Consider the following 16,561-nt stretch of genomic DNA (forward strand, 5'->3'; position numbering starts at 1 on the left):
ACTCCTACTTTTTACCATTCATTCATTTGCAAATTTACATCTATCAAGCACCTACTGTGTGCTAGGAACCTTTTTTAGACACTAGCGATGCAGCGGTAAACCAAAGTAAGTCCCGGTTCTCACGGAGATGACACTCTAGTGGGCACTTTACATACACTGGTTCACTTATTCCTCACAATAGCCACACCTAATGATGACAACAATAATAGATAACTCCAAACAGTGTTTATCTGTCCCGGGCACTGGGCTACGTGCTTTCTTTGTGTTAACTCAATTACCACAACAACCTGTGAGGTAGGGGATATGTTTTCCTCATTTCGCAGATGAGTAAACTGATTCACAGAGAGGTAAGTGATTCGCTCGAAGTTCGAACCCAGGCAGGGTGGCTCTAACTCCCAGGCTGTTAACCACAGGCTATATTGTTTCGTTTATGTTTCTTAACATCACAACTTTCAAGTGACCGAATCCTCTCTCAGATCATCTGACTCCCAAGCCCAGGGGTTTGCTCTGCACCCCATGGCCTTGTGGAATAAATGAGAATGGCTTGGAATTTTTGCAACACTTCCTCTTCCAAAGAATTCAAACTGATTTCAACATAATTCTCAGATTTGTGATGTGAACCCTCTTGTACTGTGAATTCTCCGGCAAGGAGAAAGATAGCGCCAGGGCCCGGGTCATCTCACACTGGCCGGGGCACCCAGCAGGTGGCGCTATTTTAGTGGCCACCAGCTGGCTACCCCGTCCCCCTGGGCTCACCGCCTCTGCTGAAAGCTTCCCGGCCCTCCCTCGCTCCCTCCTCTCTCCTCCTCCCCACGGAGCCCGGGCCCATGTGACCTTCAGGCGGCCAATGGGCGAGCAGAGAGGGCGAGCTGGTCCCTGTGGCCGCCATTAAAGCGAAGGGAAAACCCGTGAATTCGGATTAAAGGGGGAAAAACACCGCCCGCTGGGCCCACAAAATGGGGGAGACTACGGCGTCCCGGCGGTGAGGCCGCAGGAGAGCGGACGCTGGTCCGGCTTGGCTCAGGGACGACACGAAGACACAGCCAGAGAATGGTCTGAGCCCGCAGACGCCGCCACCACCTCCGCCACAGAGGAGACTCTGGGCTTAAGGACATCGCCGCTGCCGGGCCGGGGGCCTCGGCTTCTCTCCCGGTTTTCGCCCTTCCCGCCCCTCTGCGGGCGCCTCTCTGCCCGGGAGAACCCTCCAGGGCTTGGGCTCTGCCCTCTCGGACTCGATTTTAATTATTTATTGTGTAATTTATTATTTTTTCTTGTGGCAGGGGCACACATCCCCTCTGTCCCCCAGAGAGGGACGAGCGTCCGCGGGCTCCGCGGCGGCCTCAGTCCGGCCGGCCGGGCGAGCGCGGCCCTCCCGCCTCCGGCCCTCGGCCCCGGGCGGCTGGGTGCCGGCCGGTCGGCGGGGGCTGCTCGCGGCGGCGGGGGGGTGGGTGGGGAGGGCTGGCGGCCCGGCGGCCTCCTCTTCCACCGCCCCCCCAACCACCACCCCCCCGCCCTCCCCGGTGTCTGTGTTTCTCTCTCTGGTCGGAGGCGGCGGTAATGGCGGATGGTGGGTTGTGGCGCCGGCGGCGGCTGCTGTGAGGGACGATGAGTTCCTCCTTCGTGCCGAACGGGGCCAGCCTGGAAGATTGTCACTGTAACCTCTTCTGCCTGGTGAGTGCCGGGCGGGGGCCGCGGCGAGCGGGCGGTGGGGGAGGGGCCGCGAGGTGCGCCCTTGGGCCGTGGGGGAGGGGGTCCGGGTCGGATCCAGATGCCCGAGTCCCCGGGCGAGGCCCAGCCGGAGCCGGCGCCGCGGCGAGCTCCGCACCAGCCCGGAGACGCGTTCCACCCCCGCCGTCCTGGGCTCTGTTTTAGGAGCGTCGGCCTTTTTTCTTGTTTCCGACTCCTTTTTTCCTCACCGTAGTCTTGTCTTCAACTTGGGCTCCTTATCTGGCAGGACGCTGGCATTTTCCTCTCTGTGTTTCTTGCTTAACTGTTGCTTTTCTCCTTATTGACCATGAACCCCCTCCTCCCACTTTCCACTATCGCCCGTTCTCCCACTACCTCACTCTGCTCATTTGGTTTCTCCCAGTAAACAGGACCCCGGAACTTAAGCACTCTTTTCGTTTTGCGTTTTTTCATATGAGTCAAACTGTAGGGGGTTAGTTTCTTCCTTGGGTGACTTCAGACTCTGTGTAAAAAACAGTAAATGCCATTTCATATGTTTTCTGTTTTAAACTCTGAAAAGAGTTTGCCATTTTGACAATTTCTGGCCGTCTTGCTTTTATTAGAACATTATGTTTGTGTGAGAGGGGAGCGGGCTGATGGAGGAGGTGCCGTGGTTCTGTACTAAATGTTTTTATATTTGTCTGTTTTGCCTGCGTTTTGAGAATGTTTTGAGGAGGCTGCTCCTCCTTTTATTGGAAAGTCAGGGGAAGCTGGATGTAGGGAAGACAATTGTGTAGGTTGGCCCAGGTCTGGGAACATCCAATAAAGACTTTCAAAAGTACCAACTGTTGCAGAATTCAGTCTTCAACTAGATAGTAGCTTAGCTTCATAAATGATTTGAAGTTTCGGTAACTTTCTTTTTTCGTTTTCCCTGTCCTATGAGAAATATTAAGAGAGTGTGTGATAGGTAAGTGGATTGAGTGGGCGGAGCACAACTAGTTGGCAAGTGTAAACTGCCAGTCGTGTATCAGCAGTTTCATTTTTGGCACCTTAGGCTTTGCACCTTTAAGTTAGATTAAAGAGTTACTGAATTCGCTCTGATGAATTTCTTTCACGATGCTAAATTGAGCTCTTTAATGCCTTTCCGCCTTATAAAATGTTTTCTTGTACAATATCCATTGATCAGCATCTCTTCAGATGTAATAAGACAAACAGGCTTTACGTTTCTGTCTTCTCCAACTCAGTCTATTTTTGGTACTTTTAGGATCAGGTTCTTTGAAGATAAGACTAGCACAAATCTGACGGTTCTTTGTGAGCAGCTATTTGACTTTTCCTAAAAGGGATGTGTAAAGATTTAACAAGGTTTTTTTCAAATGTAGTTCAGATTTCGTTAGAGCCATGACTTCTATAAACATGGAATGATGAATCTTTAAAAGTTAGTTTTGTTATAAGTTTGACACCAAGGAACAGATGTAACCAGTTAGAACAGAACTTAGGACAGAGAGTAAATGTTTACTCAGTGTGCAGCGTTAAAGTACATGTTTATATTTAACATTGTTAAGTTTCTTTTATTTCTCCTTGGGACACATGTTTATTGACTTGCTATTCAGTGACATGTCAGTATTAATTTTTTAACTGTCTTTGTTCTTTTCCTTTAATTTTTGGTTGCTGAATTATCAGAATAAGCATTTTTTTTGTTTTTTTTGGTCAGTCTGCTTTAATATCGTAAGCACGTGTTGAAAAATTGTAATGTCTTAATGAAATAAGGGACTTTAATAGTGAGTACTTTTGATTTTGAGTGAATACGCAGTAATAAAAAAAAATCATGCTTTCTTTTCTTCAGGCTGACTTGACGGGAATTAAATGGAAAAGATATGTATGGCAAGGCCCAACTTCTGCCCCCATTCTGTTTCCGGTGACAGAGGAAGACCCCATTTTGAGCAGTTTTAGTCGCTGCCTTAAGGCAGACGTACTTGGGGTTTGGCGGCGAGATCAAAGACCTGGAAGAAGAGAATTGTGGATATTTTGGTGGGGCGAAGACCCCAATTTTGCTGACCTTATTCACCATGACTTGTCAGGTGAAAACAACTTGTTTCTAACTAACGATATAGCAATGTTATATACTTTTCTTAAAAACATTTGTATTAAAAATTAAGATTTTTTTAGTGGAACATTGTTGAGTATGAAACCAGATAAAAATTCAGCTTCATGTTTTATTTCACTGGGGTTAGTTTATTTTACTTAAAAATTATGCATATTATGGCAGGTTTTTTAAGCCTTGAATAACTTTATTCTTTTACCACCTAGCTTTCTCATGAATTTCTGGCTGACAGGGCCCAAGGAAGGCATGTTATACTAATTAACTTAAGAAAAATGGAATTGGGGAGCATTTCCTAACAAAGTCATAAAATACTTTGGAAGCCAAGTGTAACTCATCTTTGAGTCAGTTCTGCCACTGCTCTCTTCTGTATGAATGTGTAGACAGTTGTAGAAGGATCTAGAAATGTTGTATTGTAACTTTCTCGTGTTTTTTTCCCCAGGCTTATAGTTACTTTATTATTTTTATTTGTGGTTGTTACATTATTAACATATGAAGGCATATGTTCATTTTCTTATTCTTGGAAAGTGATACTTTTATTTTAGATACTGTTCCATCAAAGACTGTCTTTGATATGAAACAGTGCCAACTTGTTAGCTTTTACAGTGGGACATGGGATCATAATCTGAAAAGTTAGAGAAATAATTTTATGAGCAAATCAGTAAAATTACTTGTCTTGTTTTCTTAACATTTAGGACCAAATGTTACTTTAGAAGGAGAAACTATAGCTCTTCATGTAATTACTGAAGCTTGTGTTTACTTTAGAGTCCATGTTAATTGAATCTTCGATAATAGGAGTGTAAATGATTAGTTGTTTGCTGCAGGGTACCAAAGACTTCAGCAAGATGTAACATAATGATTCTTGACTGGAAAATTTAGGATTTTTAGATAACTAAAAAAAGTTTTCTTATTGGAAGTCGAGTACTCTGACGTTTCTATTATTGTCCATTTGACCTATAGAACCTATTTTATTTTTGGATGTAATGTAATCCAGGTGACTATCTCAAACAAGCACTTAGTAAGACCAGCGTTTTTGAGGGAATATGTGTGTCACATTTGTTTTGATAGTTGCTTTTTACCTTCTAATGAACAAACCCTTCAGTGTTAATACTTACTTTTGAGAGTGCTTGCAATTCTTTTATGATAAATGCTTTCCAGCTTTTCCAGCTTTCCTAATAAGATCCTGCTGGAGAGTCTAGCCCTTAGTTTTAAGTATGTAGTGTGGTTCAAAATATGTTAAATGATGTGTTTGTATATACGTGTATATACGTGTATATGATGTAATATTCCTTTACAGCATCAGCAAGATGATGCTTTGTAATTGTCATGCCAAAAGCTAAGCCTGCCAGCTTCCTTTTTTCTTTCATTGACTTGGGTATGCTTGAGTTACTTTAATCTTTAAGTGGTCATAAAAACCACCTTACTGAAATATTTGTGAAGGCTGTTTTACTGTTGTTGATAACTATAGATACACTGTACTGGCTGACTTGGGGTTTCAGTCTTCTCAGTAAAGTTGGCAGAGCATCTGAACAGACCATCCCCCACCCCCGGCCCAGAGTCCATGAAACACATTTTGTGGAATCAGAGATAATTTTAACAGATACGTAGTATGTCTTACCTTAGTAGGACTAACATTTTGAAAATTAAAAGCCTATTAAAGTTAAATGTAAGCTGTTTTGATGTATATTAAAATATTATGTGGGTATTTTTTTTTGATGTTTCATGTTATGTGTTTAAATATGTTTTCTCCTGAAACTTGTTATATAAAAAAAAATTTCTTCTCTAGTTTAACTGTTTTTAGCATATTTTCTTAAAAATGGTAATACCGACACCTTAAAATATTGATTTGAACGTGATGAAAGTAATTTTGGAAGATTAGGCTTGTCAGATTTTGCTGAATGCCATTGAATACTAAGAATTTATCAGAGTGAAAGCAATTGAAGTAGTAAAGAAAAATATATTAGTAGTTGTATGTAATCATATTTACTGTTTTAAGTCTGTCCTGTACTGTTTTAAACAGGTGGTGTAGCCAATGGTATTTTTATAATGTTTTAGCTTTTTTTTTTTAATTTGTCGTTTACTTTAGAATGTTTTTACCTAAATCAGACATAGCTTAGAGAATAATAAGGTCTTTGCAGAGAGAGTATATTTGTCGCGCCCTTTTGTTTGCTCCAGCGACACCGTCTGCCTCCCTTTTGGGGTAATTAGTCTGCCTCTGTCTCTCTAGCTAACCCCCTTTTCATTTCTTCCCATCTGTGGCACTCTATCCCCTTCCTTTAAGCTCCCCTGAGAAGAGAGCAGCTGGACAGTAGGGGTGGCATCAGCTGCAGGAGGCAATCCTGAGTTCCAAGTGGAGGTGTAGTAGTGAGGAAAGGGGAACCGGAAGGACCCAGGTGGTAACAAAAAGCTGGTTAATTTAGTTTCAGCATGCTCTTCACAGGCAGTGTCCTTCTGTTTGCTTCAGCACCTACCACATCTTGTGACTGAAATATTTGTGATTATGGTGATAATGGTGCCTCTCTTGTTGGTGAGGGAAGGAGGGAGACATTCCTTTTTGCAGATTAGAATTCTCAGTTTTTCTTATTAACTCAGCAATAAAAGTACAGAGTTGCCTTTGCTTAACCCCCTTAATCTCCTTTGTGTCATCCATAGCGTATTTTTTTAAAGTAACTTTTTGTTTTAAAATAGTTTTAGATTTACATAAAAGTTAGAGATAGGATAGAGAGTTCCTGAATAACAACCCTCACCCAATTTCTTTTATTGTTAACATCTTCCATCAAAATGTACATTTTTCACAGCTAATGAACCAATATTGATACATTGGTATTACCTAAAATTGATACTTTCTTTGGTTTTCTTTTATTTTTACCTAATGTCCTTTTTCTATCCTATGATCTTATCAAAGATACCATATTACATTTAGTTGTCATGTTTCCTTCAACTGTTCTAGACTGTGACAGTTTCTCAGACTTGCTTTATTTTTGATGATCTTGATAGTTCTGAAGAGTTTGGTCAGGTTCCATAGTGCCTTTTAAATTTCTGCCTGCCTCTTACATGTAGCACATGTTTGGGTCACCTTCCTTTCAAGATTTGCTGATATGTTAGAAATAGAATGTAAACTGGTTTTATTGCTAATTGGTAAAAGTCTGTTACAGCAAACCAGATCTGATTTGATACATACTTTAACTCTCAGTTACTTGTTTTGTAGCAGTAGTGGATACTATTTAGTAATTTGCAAAGACCTGATGATTTTGGGGTCAGGATTTGTGCTAACTAGTACTGGCCTAACTGTTAACGTTCCAGAAAGATAATTTGTTCATAATATCCCTTGAATCCCAAAGCCAAACACTTTTTTTTTCTTTTTCTTTTTGCTCTGTTCCCTCTAAGAGAATGGATAGTTTGATCAGTATCCATATGTTTTGATAGAAAAAGAATTGGAGAACAGAACTCCTCTTTGATTACAACCTTTTAAATTTTAATTTTTTTTGAATTTAAACTTTGTAGCAGTCCTCGTTCAGTGGTTGGTTGTGTGATAGAGATGTAAATGTGGTGGTGGGAAAATTTTAGCTTAATTCCTCTGGTCAAAAGTCTTTATATTGGTTCTTTTAAGTGTACTGTTAGTTTGCTTCAGATCAACGTTGTTTCATTATCATTAGTCTGTTCTTGAAGGAGAAGAGTTTTGTGGGTATTTTTATTCTGTGCCTTACCCTTTTTTGAATTTTATTGCTGTCATCATTGGCTTTTAGTTTTTCCCTTGGAACAAAAATAAAAACAACTGCTCCCTCTCTGAGGTTTGCATCTTAAAAAGAAAATCATAGTAGCTAGAATGTGATAAGACTCTTTGAGAAAACTGATACCTTGAGAACTGAAAAAATAGAATCAGTCCGGGCTAAAAATATTTATTTTTCCTGGCTCCTGTGGTATATATATGGGATTTTAGCAACATGTCCAAATACTTTTCATTATAACAGAATTTCATTGTAAATAGTGTCAAACTAAACAGGCCATTGTTTAGTCTTAGAATTTAATTTTGGATGCTTTTACTGAAGGATATTAATTACAGTGGAATTTAACCTCAAGTGGCAGCTTTAACAAGCTTGACAAATAGATAAATAGCAGCCAAGTATAGGAGTTTAGTGTCAGCCAAACTAAAAAATTGTTTTGTTCCCCAGGTAGCCGAAGAGAGTTAATTCATTTCTGTCTTCTGTTCTATAATTTACTTGTGACCCAACTTTTTATGTTTGCTAGTCTCTAGGGACAACTTTGTTTGCCATGCTTTTTTGTGTACTATCCATTTTGAGCAAGAAAGTGTGTCTTTTAAATCTTCAAATCAAAGGTAAGCATATTAGGCTTCTTTTAAACCAAAATTTTTCAGGTTTTGCTGATCAATAATGCTGCCAGTTTAAGGCTGTCAGTAATACTTGTTGAATGAATAGCTTATGAATGGGCAGTTATTGTTCAAGACAGACACTGAGCTACACATTTAAACATTTCTCTTTATTCTTTCAAGAAATACACAGTATTTTCTACAGTGATCATTTTTGACCCATTTATTATTCATTAGTGCGTGTTGCATTTTAATAGTTTGGCAGACTTACTTAGGAAAAGATTCCTTTTTTACTGGCTTACCACTGTGGAGATGTTTAAAGATGTCAGTTTTGAGAAAACTGAGTACAAGTGCTAGGTATATCAACTTTTTTTGTTTTTTTTCCCCCACTCATGGAGAATTATTTTGATGACCTATCACATACTTTTGCATCACTATAATATGTATCCTCAGAAAAAAAAATTTTATGGAAATCAAATTTAGCATTTGAACTTAGGCATTGTTTTCTTCAAATACTTTGTAAAATTTTTTCAAGTAACAATGATGATTAAGAGTTCTAATGCTAAGGGTAATGGAACAGTACTAAAAACACAGAATTGAAACTGTTTTCTCTGGGGATACAGTTACAAGAGGAGGAAAACATTTATTTAAATACATTAAGCAGACTTTTTCCATTAGGCTATGGTTGATTAAGTTCAAAAGAGCTAGGTAAAGATTTGCCATGTGTTCCTCCTCTCTCCCTTTTCTGTTATAATACTGGTGTTGAGATTCAAGGACTTACTTTAATTAATGTAAGAGGTGCATATCACTATGTCTTGGGTGGCTTAGTTGTACCATTTCACTTTTTTTTGTTTTTTTTCAAAGGGACCAACTTCAATTGCTTTGGTCTAATTCAAATCCCTTTTTTTTTTTTTTTAATTATTTAATTAATTTATTTATTTATGGCTGTGTTGGGTCTTCGTTTCTGTGCGAGGGCTTTCTCTAGTGCGGCAAGTGGGGACCGCTCTTCATCGCGGTGCGCGGGCCTCTCACCATCGCGGCCTCTCCTGTTGCGGAGCACAGGCTCCAGACGCGCAGGCTCAGCAATTGTGGCTCACGGGCCCAGTTGCTCCGCGGCATGTGGGATCTTCCCAGGCCAGGGCTCGAACCCGTGTGCCCTGCATTGGCAGGCAGATTCCCAACCACTGCGCCACCAGGGAAGCCCCCATTTCACTTTAAAAAAAAAAAAAATTTATTTATTTGGCTGTGCTGGGTCTTAGTTGTGGCATGCAGGATCTTTAGTTGTGGCATGCGGGATCTTTAGTTGTGGCATGAGGGAATCTTTTATTTACTTTTAAATTTTATTTATTTTATTTTTGGCTGCGTTGGGTCCTTGTTGCTGCCCGCGGGCTTTCTCTAGTTGCAGCAAGCAGGGGCTACTCTTTGTTGCGGTGCGAGGGCTTCTCACTGCAGTGGCTTCTCACTGCGGTGGCTTCTCTTGTTGCGAAGCACAGGCTCTAGGCTTGCAGGCTTCAGTAGTTGCAGCACGCAGGCTTAGTAGTTGTGGCTCGCAGGCTCTAGGGCGCAGACTCAGTAGTTGCTTCCCGATATGTGGGATCTTCCTAGACCAGGGATCAAACCCGTGTCCCCTGCATTGGCAGGCGGATTCTTAACCACTGCGCCATCAGGGAAGCTCCGAGGGAATCTTTTAGTTGCAGCATGTGGGCTCCTTTAGTTGCGGCATGTGGGATCTAGTTCTAGTTCCCTGACCAGAGATCGAACCCGGGCCCCCTGCATTGGAGCGTGGGGTTTTAACCACTGGACCACCAGGGAAGTCCCACCATTTCACTTTTTATATCTCTGAATACAACATGTAGAAGTACTTTTATTATGGTTATAATATCAAGATACAAGCTTGGCTCAGTAGGCTTCTTGTTGCTAAGTGACACCCCCCCCCCACCAAAAAAAAACCTTCAAGCTTTTCATTGAATGTTATTAGGAATTATTCTTATTATTTCCTCAGCAATGAAAAATGAAATTATGTTACTTTTGTAATGGTTGCTTAGTTACCTACCATATAGGTGAAGATATACTCAAGATATTTGTTGGCCTTAGAAAATCCTAACAAATGGTCTGTTTGTTTTATGCATACTCCCATTTAGTGTTAATGAGCATTGTGGGCATTTGAGGGTATAATGTAAAATGAGTAGTAAGTTCACCTGAGTTTCTCTAGACAAAAAAATTTAGAGCAATGAGGGAGAAATGCTTGAATATTAATACTGGTTAATTTTTTAACTATATTTAGTATTCTTAAACTATTTATAGGTTTAACTGAAATAGATTTTTAAAAATAAAACCATAGAATATTCAGAATTTTATGTGAAAATTTATATAAATTGTATTTATGTAATACAGTCGTATTACTTACTGTTCAAAAGATTTTTAATTTACTCTTTTGGGGAAGAAGGCAAATTCAGTCTCAAGTTTTAAGTGAATGATTTTCTGATATTTGAAGTTTATAGTGACTGTACAACTTTGAAATGTAATGGTAACTGTGTGTCTTGGTTCTTTGTTGGTTTAAAACTTAGAAGTAGTCAGAAAAAAGATTTTGGTAGGGGCTACTTATGTATGACAAATGTTACTCCATTGTGCTTCCTAGAAGGTAAGGATTTTTGAGGTAAAAGGCAATAAAAATAAAAGTACACTAAATAGGTTATAAAGAAGTGAAGAATTCCGGCATAATTCTCTTGGAATTAACAATATGTGTACTTTTAGTAATCATAAATCACATAACTTTAGATAAAACTCTTAATGTTGTAGGGATTTAATTTTGAAATGATAGAACCTGATTAGGCTGAAAGTAGATTGCGAAAGATTCATTTTTTTTTCTCTCAGCAACTCACAAATATGCTTGTGATCTAGACCTTTTAAATAATTAAAGTGAAGTCACTATGTGCCACTTCCCTTTTCTTCTAGCCTGTTTTCTTTAATAAAGTGAAACTTGTAAAATTTTGGCTTTAAATGGAAGTAGATAAGGTTGTCTGTAATGTAGTAGAATGTGAAGAACTTTTAAAAATTATTTCAACTCTCAAGTATTGTCATTTTCTAAAGCTTACCTCATTTTTTAAGAGCTTACCTTTTTTGAAAAAACACAATTAGTTTATTTGAAAGACTTCAACTATAATTTAGGAAACACTTTAAAGAACAACATAAAATCAACATTAACCTTTGTAGTGGCACAAATTTCTAGTGCAGTTAAAGTCCACTGTCATGCTTTTGAGTTAATGTTTATTCTGCCCATTTGTTGTATAAGTTATGAATATAAACCATGTGTCACTCTTAATATGTGTCTCTGCTTTTATTCAAAAGCATCTTAGTTTATTATTTTTCTATTGGAATGTTATATACATTTTTAGTGTTTAATTAAGAAAGATTATTTTTACTTAAATTGAAAGAAGACCCATATTTATAAAATGTTTATAAAGTTATAGAAGTTACAGAAGGATACTAAATTATATTTGAAATAGCAGTTTAAAATATTACAAAAGTTAAAATGCTGACGGGAGTAGCTATCATTTATAGTAGGATTCCTTGGATGCTTTGTTACAGGTATGAGATGGATAGAGAGTAAAAAGTTTTTTTTTCTGAACTACATCCATACTTATATCAAAATGACTGCATTTTTTTTGTTGTTGGTTTTTTTGTTTTGGTAACTTCACTTGGGTGGTTAATAGATTTGCTGGAAAAATTGAGACTGTATAGTTAGTGACGATTGCTATAACTTTATATCAGAAGTGCCATTTAAAATTTGTCTTTAAATTTTTAAGTTTCTCCCCCCAAGTAGAGAATCCTATACTGAATAGTAAGCATGGGAATCATTTGGTTGTAATGAGACCTAAGGTGGCTGATAATGCGCTGCTTGTTGGGCTCGTTGCCAAAAGCTTCCTTTTTATCCATCACTTATTTTTATAGTTGAGTCATGGATTAGAATGCTGATGGACATAAAATATTTTGAGTTTAATTATTAACTGTCTAGTTTTTTTGGCAAGGTCAGTTTTGGAAAGTAACTAACAAGTGAGCCAGCTTAGAAATTGGCATCTTAGGTATAGAATGTGTAATATTTCCCTTGGTTATACAAATGTCCTTTTCATTTATACAGAAACCAAATCAGTCTGTTTGCAATATATCATTGCCTTTTTATATGGTGGAAAAATAATTTTCAGGTAATTTAATAGAATAAATGGCACTTTGGCCTTTTATTCTCTATGGAGTAGCTTTGAAACCTGATATTTTAATGTCTAGAGAGATACCGAAGTGATTGTAGCTCAATATTCTGAGGTGAAGTAGGGTTTATGAATTTAGGGATTAAACTATCGCACTTTTTACTTAGCTCTAAGTAGATATAGTGCCACAGTGTTACCTTTTGTTTCTTTCATTTCTTTTATAGAAGAGGAAGATGGAGTGTGGGAGAATGGACTTTCCTATGAATGCCGTACTTTGCTTTTCAAAGCAGTTCACAATCTGTTGGAACGGTGTTTAATGAACCGGAACTTTGTACGTATTGGCAAGTGGTTTGTAAAGCCTTATGAAAAAGATGAAAAACCTATAAATAAAAGGTAAGCTGTCTTATTTAAACTCTTACTTGATATTTCTTTAGGCTTGTTAATTTTAATGACTTTATAGAAAATGTGTGATAAAGCAAACTAATATCTTGCAGACATATTCAGGAGGTTAAGTTTGGCAAAGTACTATAAGTATTTAGTTTTCTTTGACCCCTTCATTCTTTCTTTTACACATTTGAATAATTTTCTTGCAGTGAGGATAGGCTGTGTGTCAATGCAGTGGCCTGACTTTTGATTTGGGATGATAGAAAAAATGTGGGATGAAAGCAGAGACTTATGCATTGAAGTATACTTTTTTAGTACTAGTGGAAATACAGTCATGGTACTCTTAAAATTAAGCAGTATTAATATTTGTTTTTGATGGTGATCTGTAGTCATGTTTTGGGTTGAGGTAATCCTTCTCATTCTCAAACCTCTGTTTTTGCTCTAATTAAAGTAATTTAAATTTGTAATTTTCTATATAAGACATATTTACTTTTGGGGTGTGTTTCAATTTTCTTCAACTTTGAATTAGGGAAAGTTAGGACACTTAATTTGTAGGATAGTTGCAGATGCACAGAAGACTTTAAGACCTGTAGTGTTAAAAGCTTTAGGTTATTACAGTTCTCTGATTTAAATAATATAAGGCACAATCTGTTAGAAGATTTAGTCCCAAGCAGTTGTTGAATTAGTGAGACTTCCAAGAGAGATGAAACAGTGGTAAGATGGGATGTGGGAAGAAGAGAAAATGAAGGAAATTTATTAGTTTTCCCTAAAAGATGTGAGGATATGAAGTATTGGCTGTGATTGTAATCATTGTTGAGATGTAATTTTTTTATGTCACGTGCACATCTTTTTTCATGCACACCCGAAATTTTTTCATACTTCCCTTATTAGTTTCAGTGGAATGGATGACTAGGTAAGCCTGGACAAATCACGGCTCTTTCATTTTTTTCTCTCTGAAAATTAAAATAAACCTTTATTGTCAACAGAATAATTAATCGTACAAGTTAGGACTGCATTCAGTTGCAAATGACAGAAAACCTAACTACCTGGCTTATGTAGGAATTGATTTTTCTCAATAGCAAGGAGTCTGGAGGTAGATAATCTGTTCAATAACGTCATCAAAACTCAGGTTCCCTCAAGTTTTCTGCTCTTTCATCTTTGGCCTTTGGCTTTTATCCTCATGGCCCCAGTAAGTGTTGCATCTCCAAACCTCACTCACAGTGGATTCCAGGCAGGAAGAGGAAGGGAGGGAGGAAGTGAGAAGGGGTGTCCCTTGGATCAGAAAGTAGATTCTTTTCTGGAAACTTTAGCTGACGTTTAATTGGCTATACTACTGAGAGAAATATTTTTTTATATGGCAACATTGCCACTCTGAGCAAAATAAGGCTCTGGTTAGTAAGAAGAAAGGGAGAATAGATACTAGGTAGGCAGTTAATTAGAGGAAGGGGAATAAGTATCAGGTAGGCAATTAGCAGTGTTCACTGTATATATTTATATAGTTTTAAGAAGTCAAGCTGATTACCAAGATTTAAAATGAAGCGCTATAATCCTGAGCCCAACTACTAGATGTGCTCCTCAGAGGCAGTCCCTTTTAATTCTTTTAACTGTCTTAATTTATGTATTTAAAAACTTACAAGCAAATACCGTGCTGATTCCTGAGTTTTCTGTTATTTCAGTTATTCAGGATTTAATCTATTGACTTTCTATTAATGGTTTAGCTATCTTACTACCCCAGATGCTTAGACATCGGCATACCTATATACTCTTTTCCCTCTTCCCTTCTCTTTTTTCCCATATCTTGCCAGTATAGTTAGGAGATTTGGTAAAAAAACAATACCTATTGTTTCTATTACTATAATTTTATAAATATTATTTTCAGTGAGCCATTTGGTATATTAGGATTACATTCCATTTCCTCTCTATAATTTTGTTTTCCCCAGTGTTAATGATTATCTCTTTTTTCACTTAATTATCTATGTCAGGGGCTGGTAAACTACCACCACACAGGGCAAATATAGCCTGCCACCTGTTTCTGTAAATAAAATTTTTATTGTAACACAGCCCTGTTCCTTCATTTGGATTATTTTATGCCTGCTTTCACACTACAGCAGAATTGAATAGTTGTGACAAGAGACAGATGACTCCACAAAGCCTAAAATATTTAGCCTAAAATATTTCTCTGGCTCTTTACAGATAAAGTTTGCTGAGCCCTGATCTATGTACTTATTGGTAATTTGCCCCTAGGCTACCTACCAGAAGTATAAATCTCCCTTCCCAACCTTTAAGGAGTGTGTGTAATCTTTTAGTTTCTTCCCTCTCTCTCCCTCCCTCCCTCCCTCCCTCTCCCTCTCTCTCCCTCTCTCTCTCTCTCTCCCTCTCTCCCCCCTCTCTCTCCCCCCCCTCCCTCTCTCTCTCTCTCCCTCCCTCCCTCCCCCCTCCCCCCCTCTCCCTCCCCCCTCTCTCTCCCTCCCTCCCTCCCTCCCTCTCTCTCTTTCTCAATATCACTATTTGAGCCCTTCATTGTTCTGTTCCAATTTGGACTTCTTGTTCTATAAGGCCTGTTTCACAGCAGTCATCTTGGGAATTCTCTTTGCCTTTTTGTCTGTGTTGGATCCCTTATTTTCTGGATGTCATGTTTTCTTTTTTTGTCTTACTGTTTTGGTAGTGCCCATCTACCTGTAGTTTCCTGAATTACATAAGAAGTAATATTTTTGAGATCCTGAATGTCTGAATTACCTCCTTTTCTACTCTTAAGACTTTTGGGCACTAAAATGCTGACTGGAAGTCCTATGTATGTGAATAGCTCTGAAGTTGCAGGCTTTAGTATGGTGATTGGTGAGGAACCTGGCCATTTTTATTTAGAACTGTGCTGTTATTATAGTAGCCACCAGCCAGTTTTAGCTATTTAAATTTCAATTAATTGAAAAAATAAAAATTCAGTTCCTCAGTTGTGCAAACCACATTTCAAATGCTCTTATGACTGCTGGCTATTGTATTGGGTAGTGTAGGTAGAGAATATTTCTATAATTGCAGAAAGTTCTTTTGGATGGTATTGCTTACACCCGGGCCTTTACACTTATAATTAAAATAATACCTTAGGAGCATCACTAAAGAAGTCAGTCAAGGTTTTTTTGTTTTGTTTTTTGGCAGTAAATGAAAGACTATACTTTAAATTTCACCGTAAAACTATGTTTATCTTCTGCCACACCTGTGGCTTTTACACAGTCTCTTTATCTCCATTTTAATTAAATATAAGCACCACAAGATTTAAGGTGGTATATTAGTAGCCATTTTATATAGCTTTAGGATGTCCTTTGGTTGGGTTCCTCAATACCTTTGAAAACCTGAACTTCTAGGGAAGCTAAGAGCTATCACTGTTATGTTTTCTAAGGACTCAGTTCCTTTCTTCTTGTCTTCTAAGGTAGCACTGTCTAATAGAAATATAATGTGAGTCGCATATGTGTTTTTTTTTTTTAATTTTTTATTTATTTGTTTATTTATTTATGACTGTGTTGGGTCTTCGTTTCTGTGCGAGGGCTTTCTCTAGTTGCGGCAAATGGGGGCCACTCTTCATCGCGGTGCGTGGGCCTCTCACTATCGTGGCCTCTCTTGTTGCGGAGCACAGGCTCCAGATGCACAGGCTCAGTAATTGTGGCTCACGGGCCTAGTTGCTCCGCGGCATGTGGGATCTTCCCAGACCAGGGCTCGAACCCGTGTCCCCTGCATTGGCAGGCAGATTCTCAACCACTGCGCCACCAGGGAAGCCCCCCGCATATGTGTTTTTAAATCTGGTAGTAGGCACATTAAAGAAAGTTTTTTAAAAAGTGAAATGAATTTTAATATATTTAACCTAATATATCTAAGATATTTCAGCATGTAATTACA

The 16,561-nt window shown here is 38.6% G+C and overlaps 1 protein-coding gene across 2 annotated transcripts in view; it reads left to right on the forward strand.

Moving 5' to 3' along the window:
* Positions 1–1,461: 1,461 nt before the first annotated feature.
* Positions 1,462–16,561, forward strand: part of MED13 (mediator complex subunit 13) — a 96,108-nt gene continuing 81,008 nt past the window's right edge. For both annotated transcript variants that reach the window (XM_059909034.1, XM_059909035.1), the window contains exons 1-3: positions 1,462–1,671; positions 3,509–3,743; positions 12,517–12,685. In XM_059909034.1, coding sequence (XP_059765017.1) covers positions 1,606–1,671; positions 3,509–3,743; positions 12,517–12,685 — 470 coding nt within the window. In that variant the 5' untranslated portion in view covers positions 1,462–1,605. The remainder of the gene's footprint in view (positions 1,672–3,508; positions 3,744–12,516; positions 12,686–16,561) is intronic.

Source organism: Balaenoptera ricei, chromosome 20, assembly GCF_028023285.1.
Source record: "Balaenoptera ricei isolate mBalRic1 chromosome 20, mBalRic1.hap2, whole genome shotgun sequence".
NCBI lineage: Eukaryota > Metazoa > Chordata > Mammalia > Artiodactyla > Balaenopteridae > Balaenoptera > Balaenoptera ricei.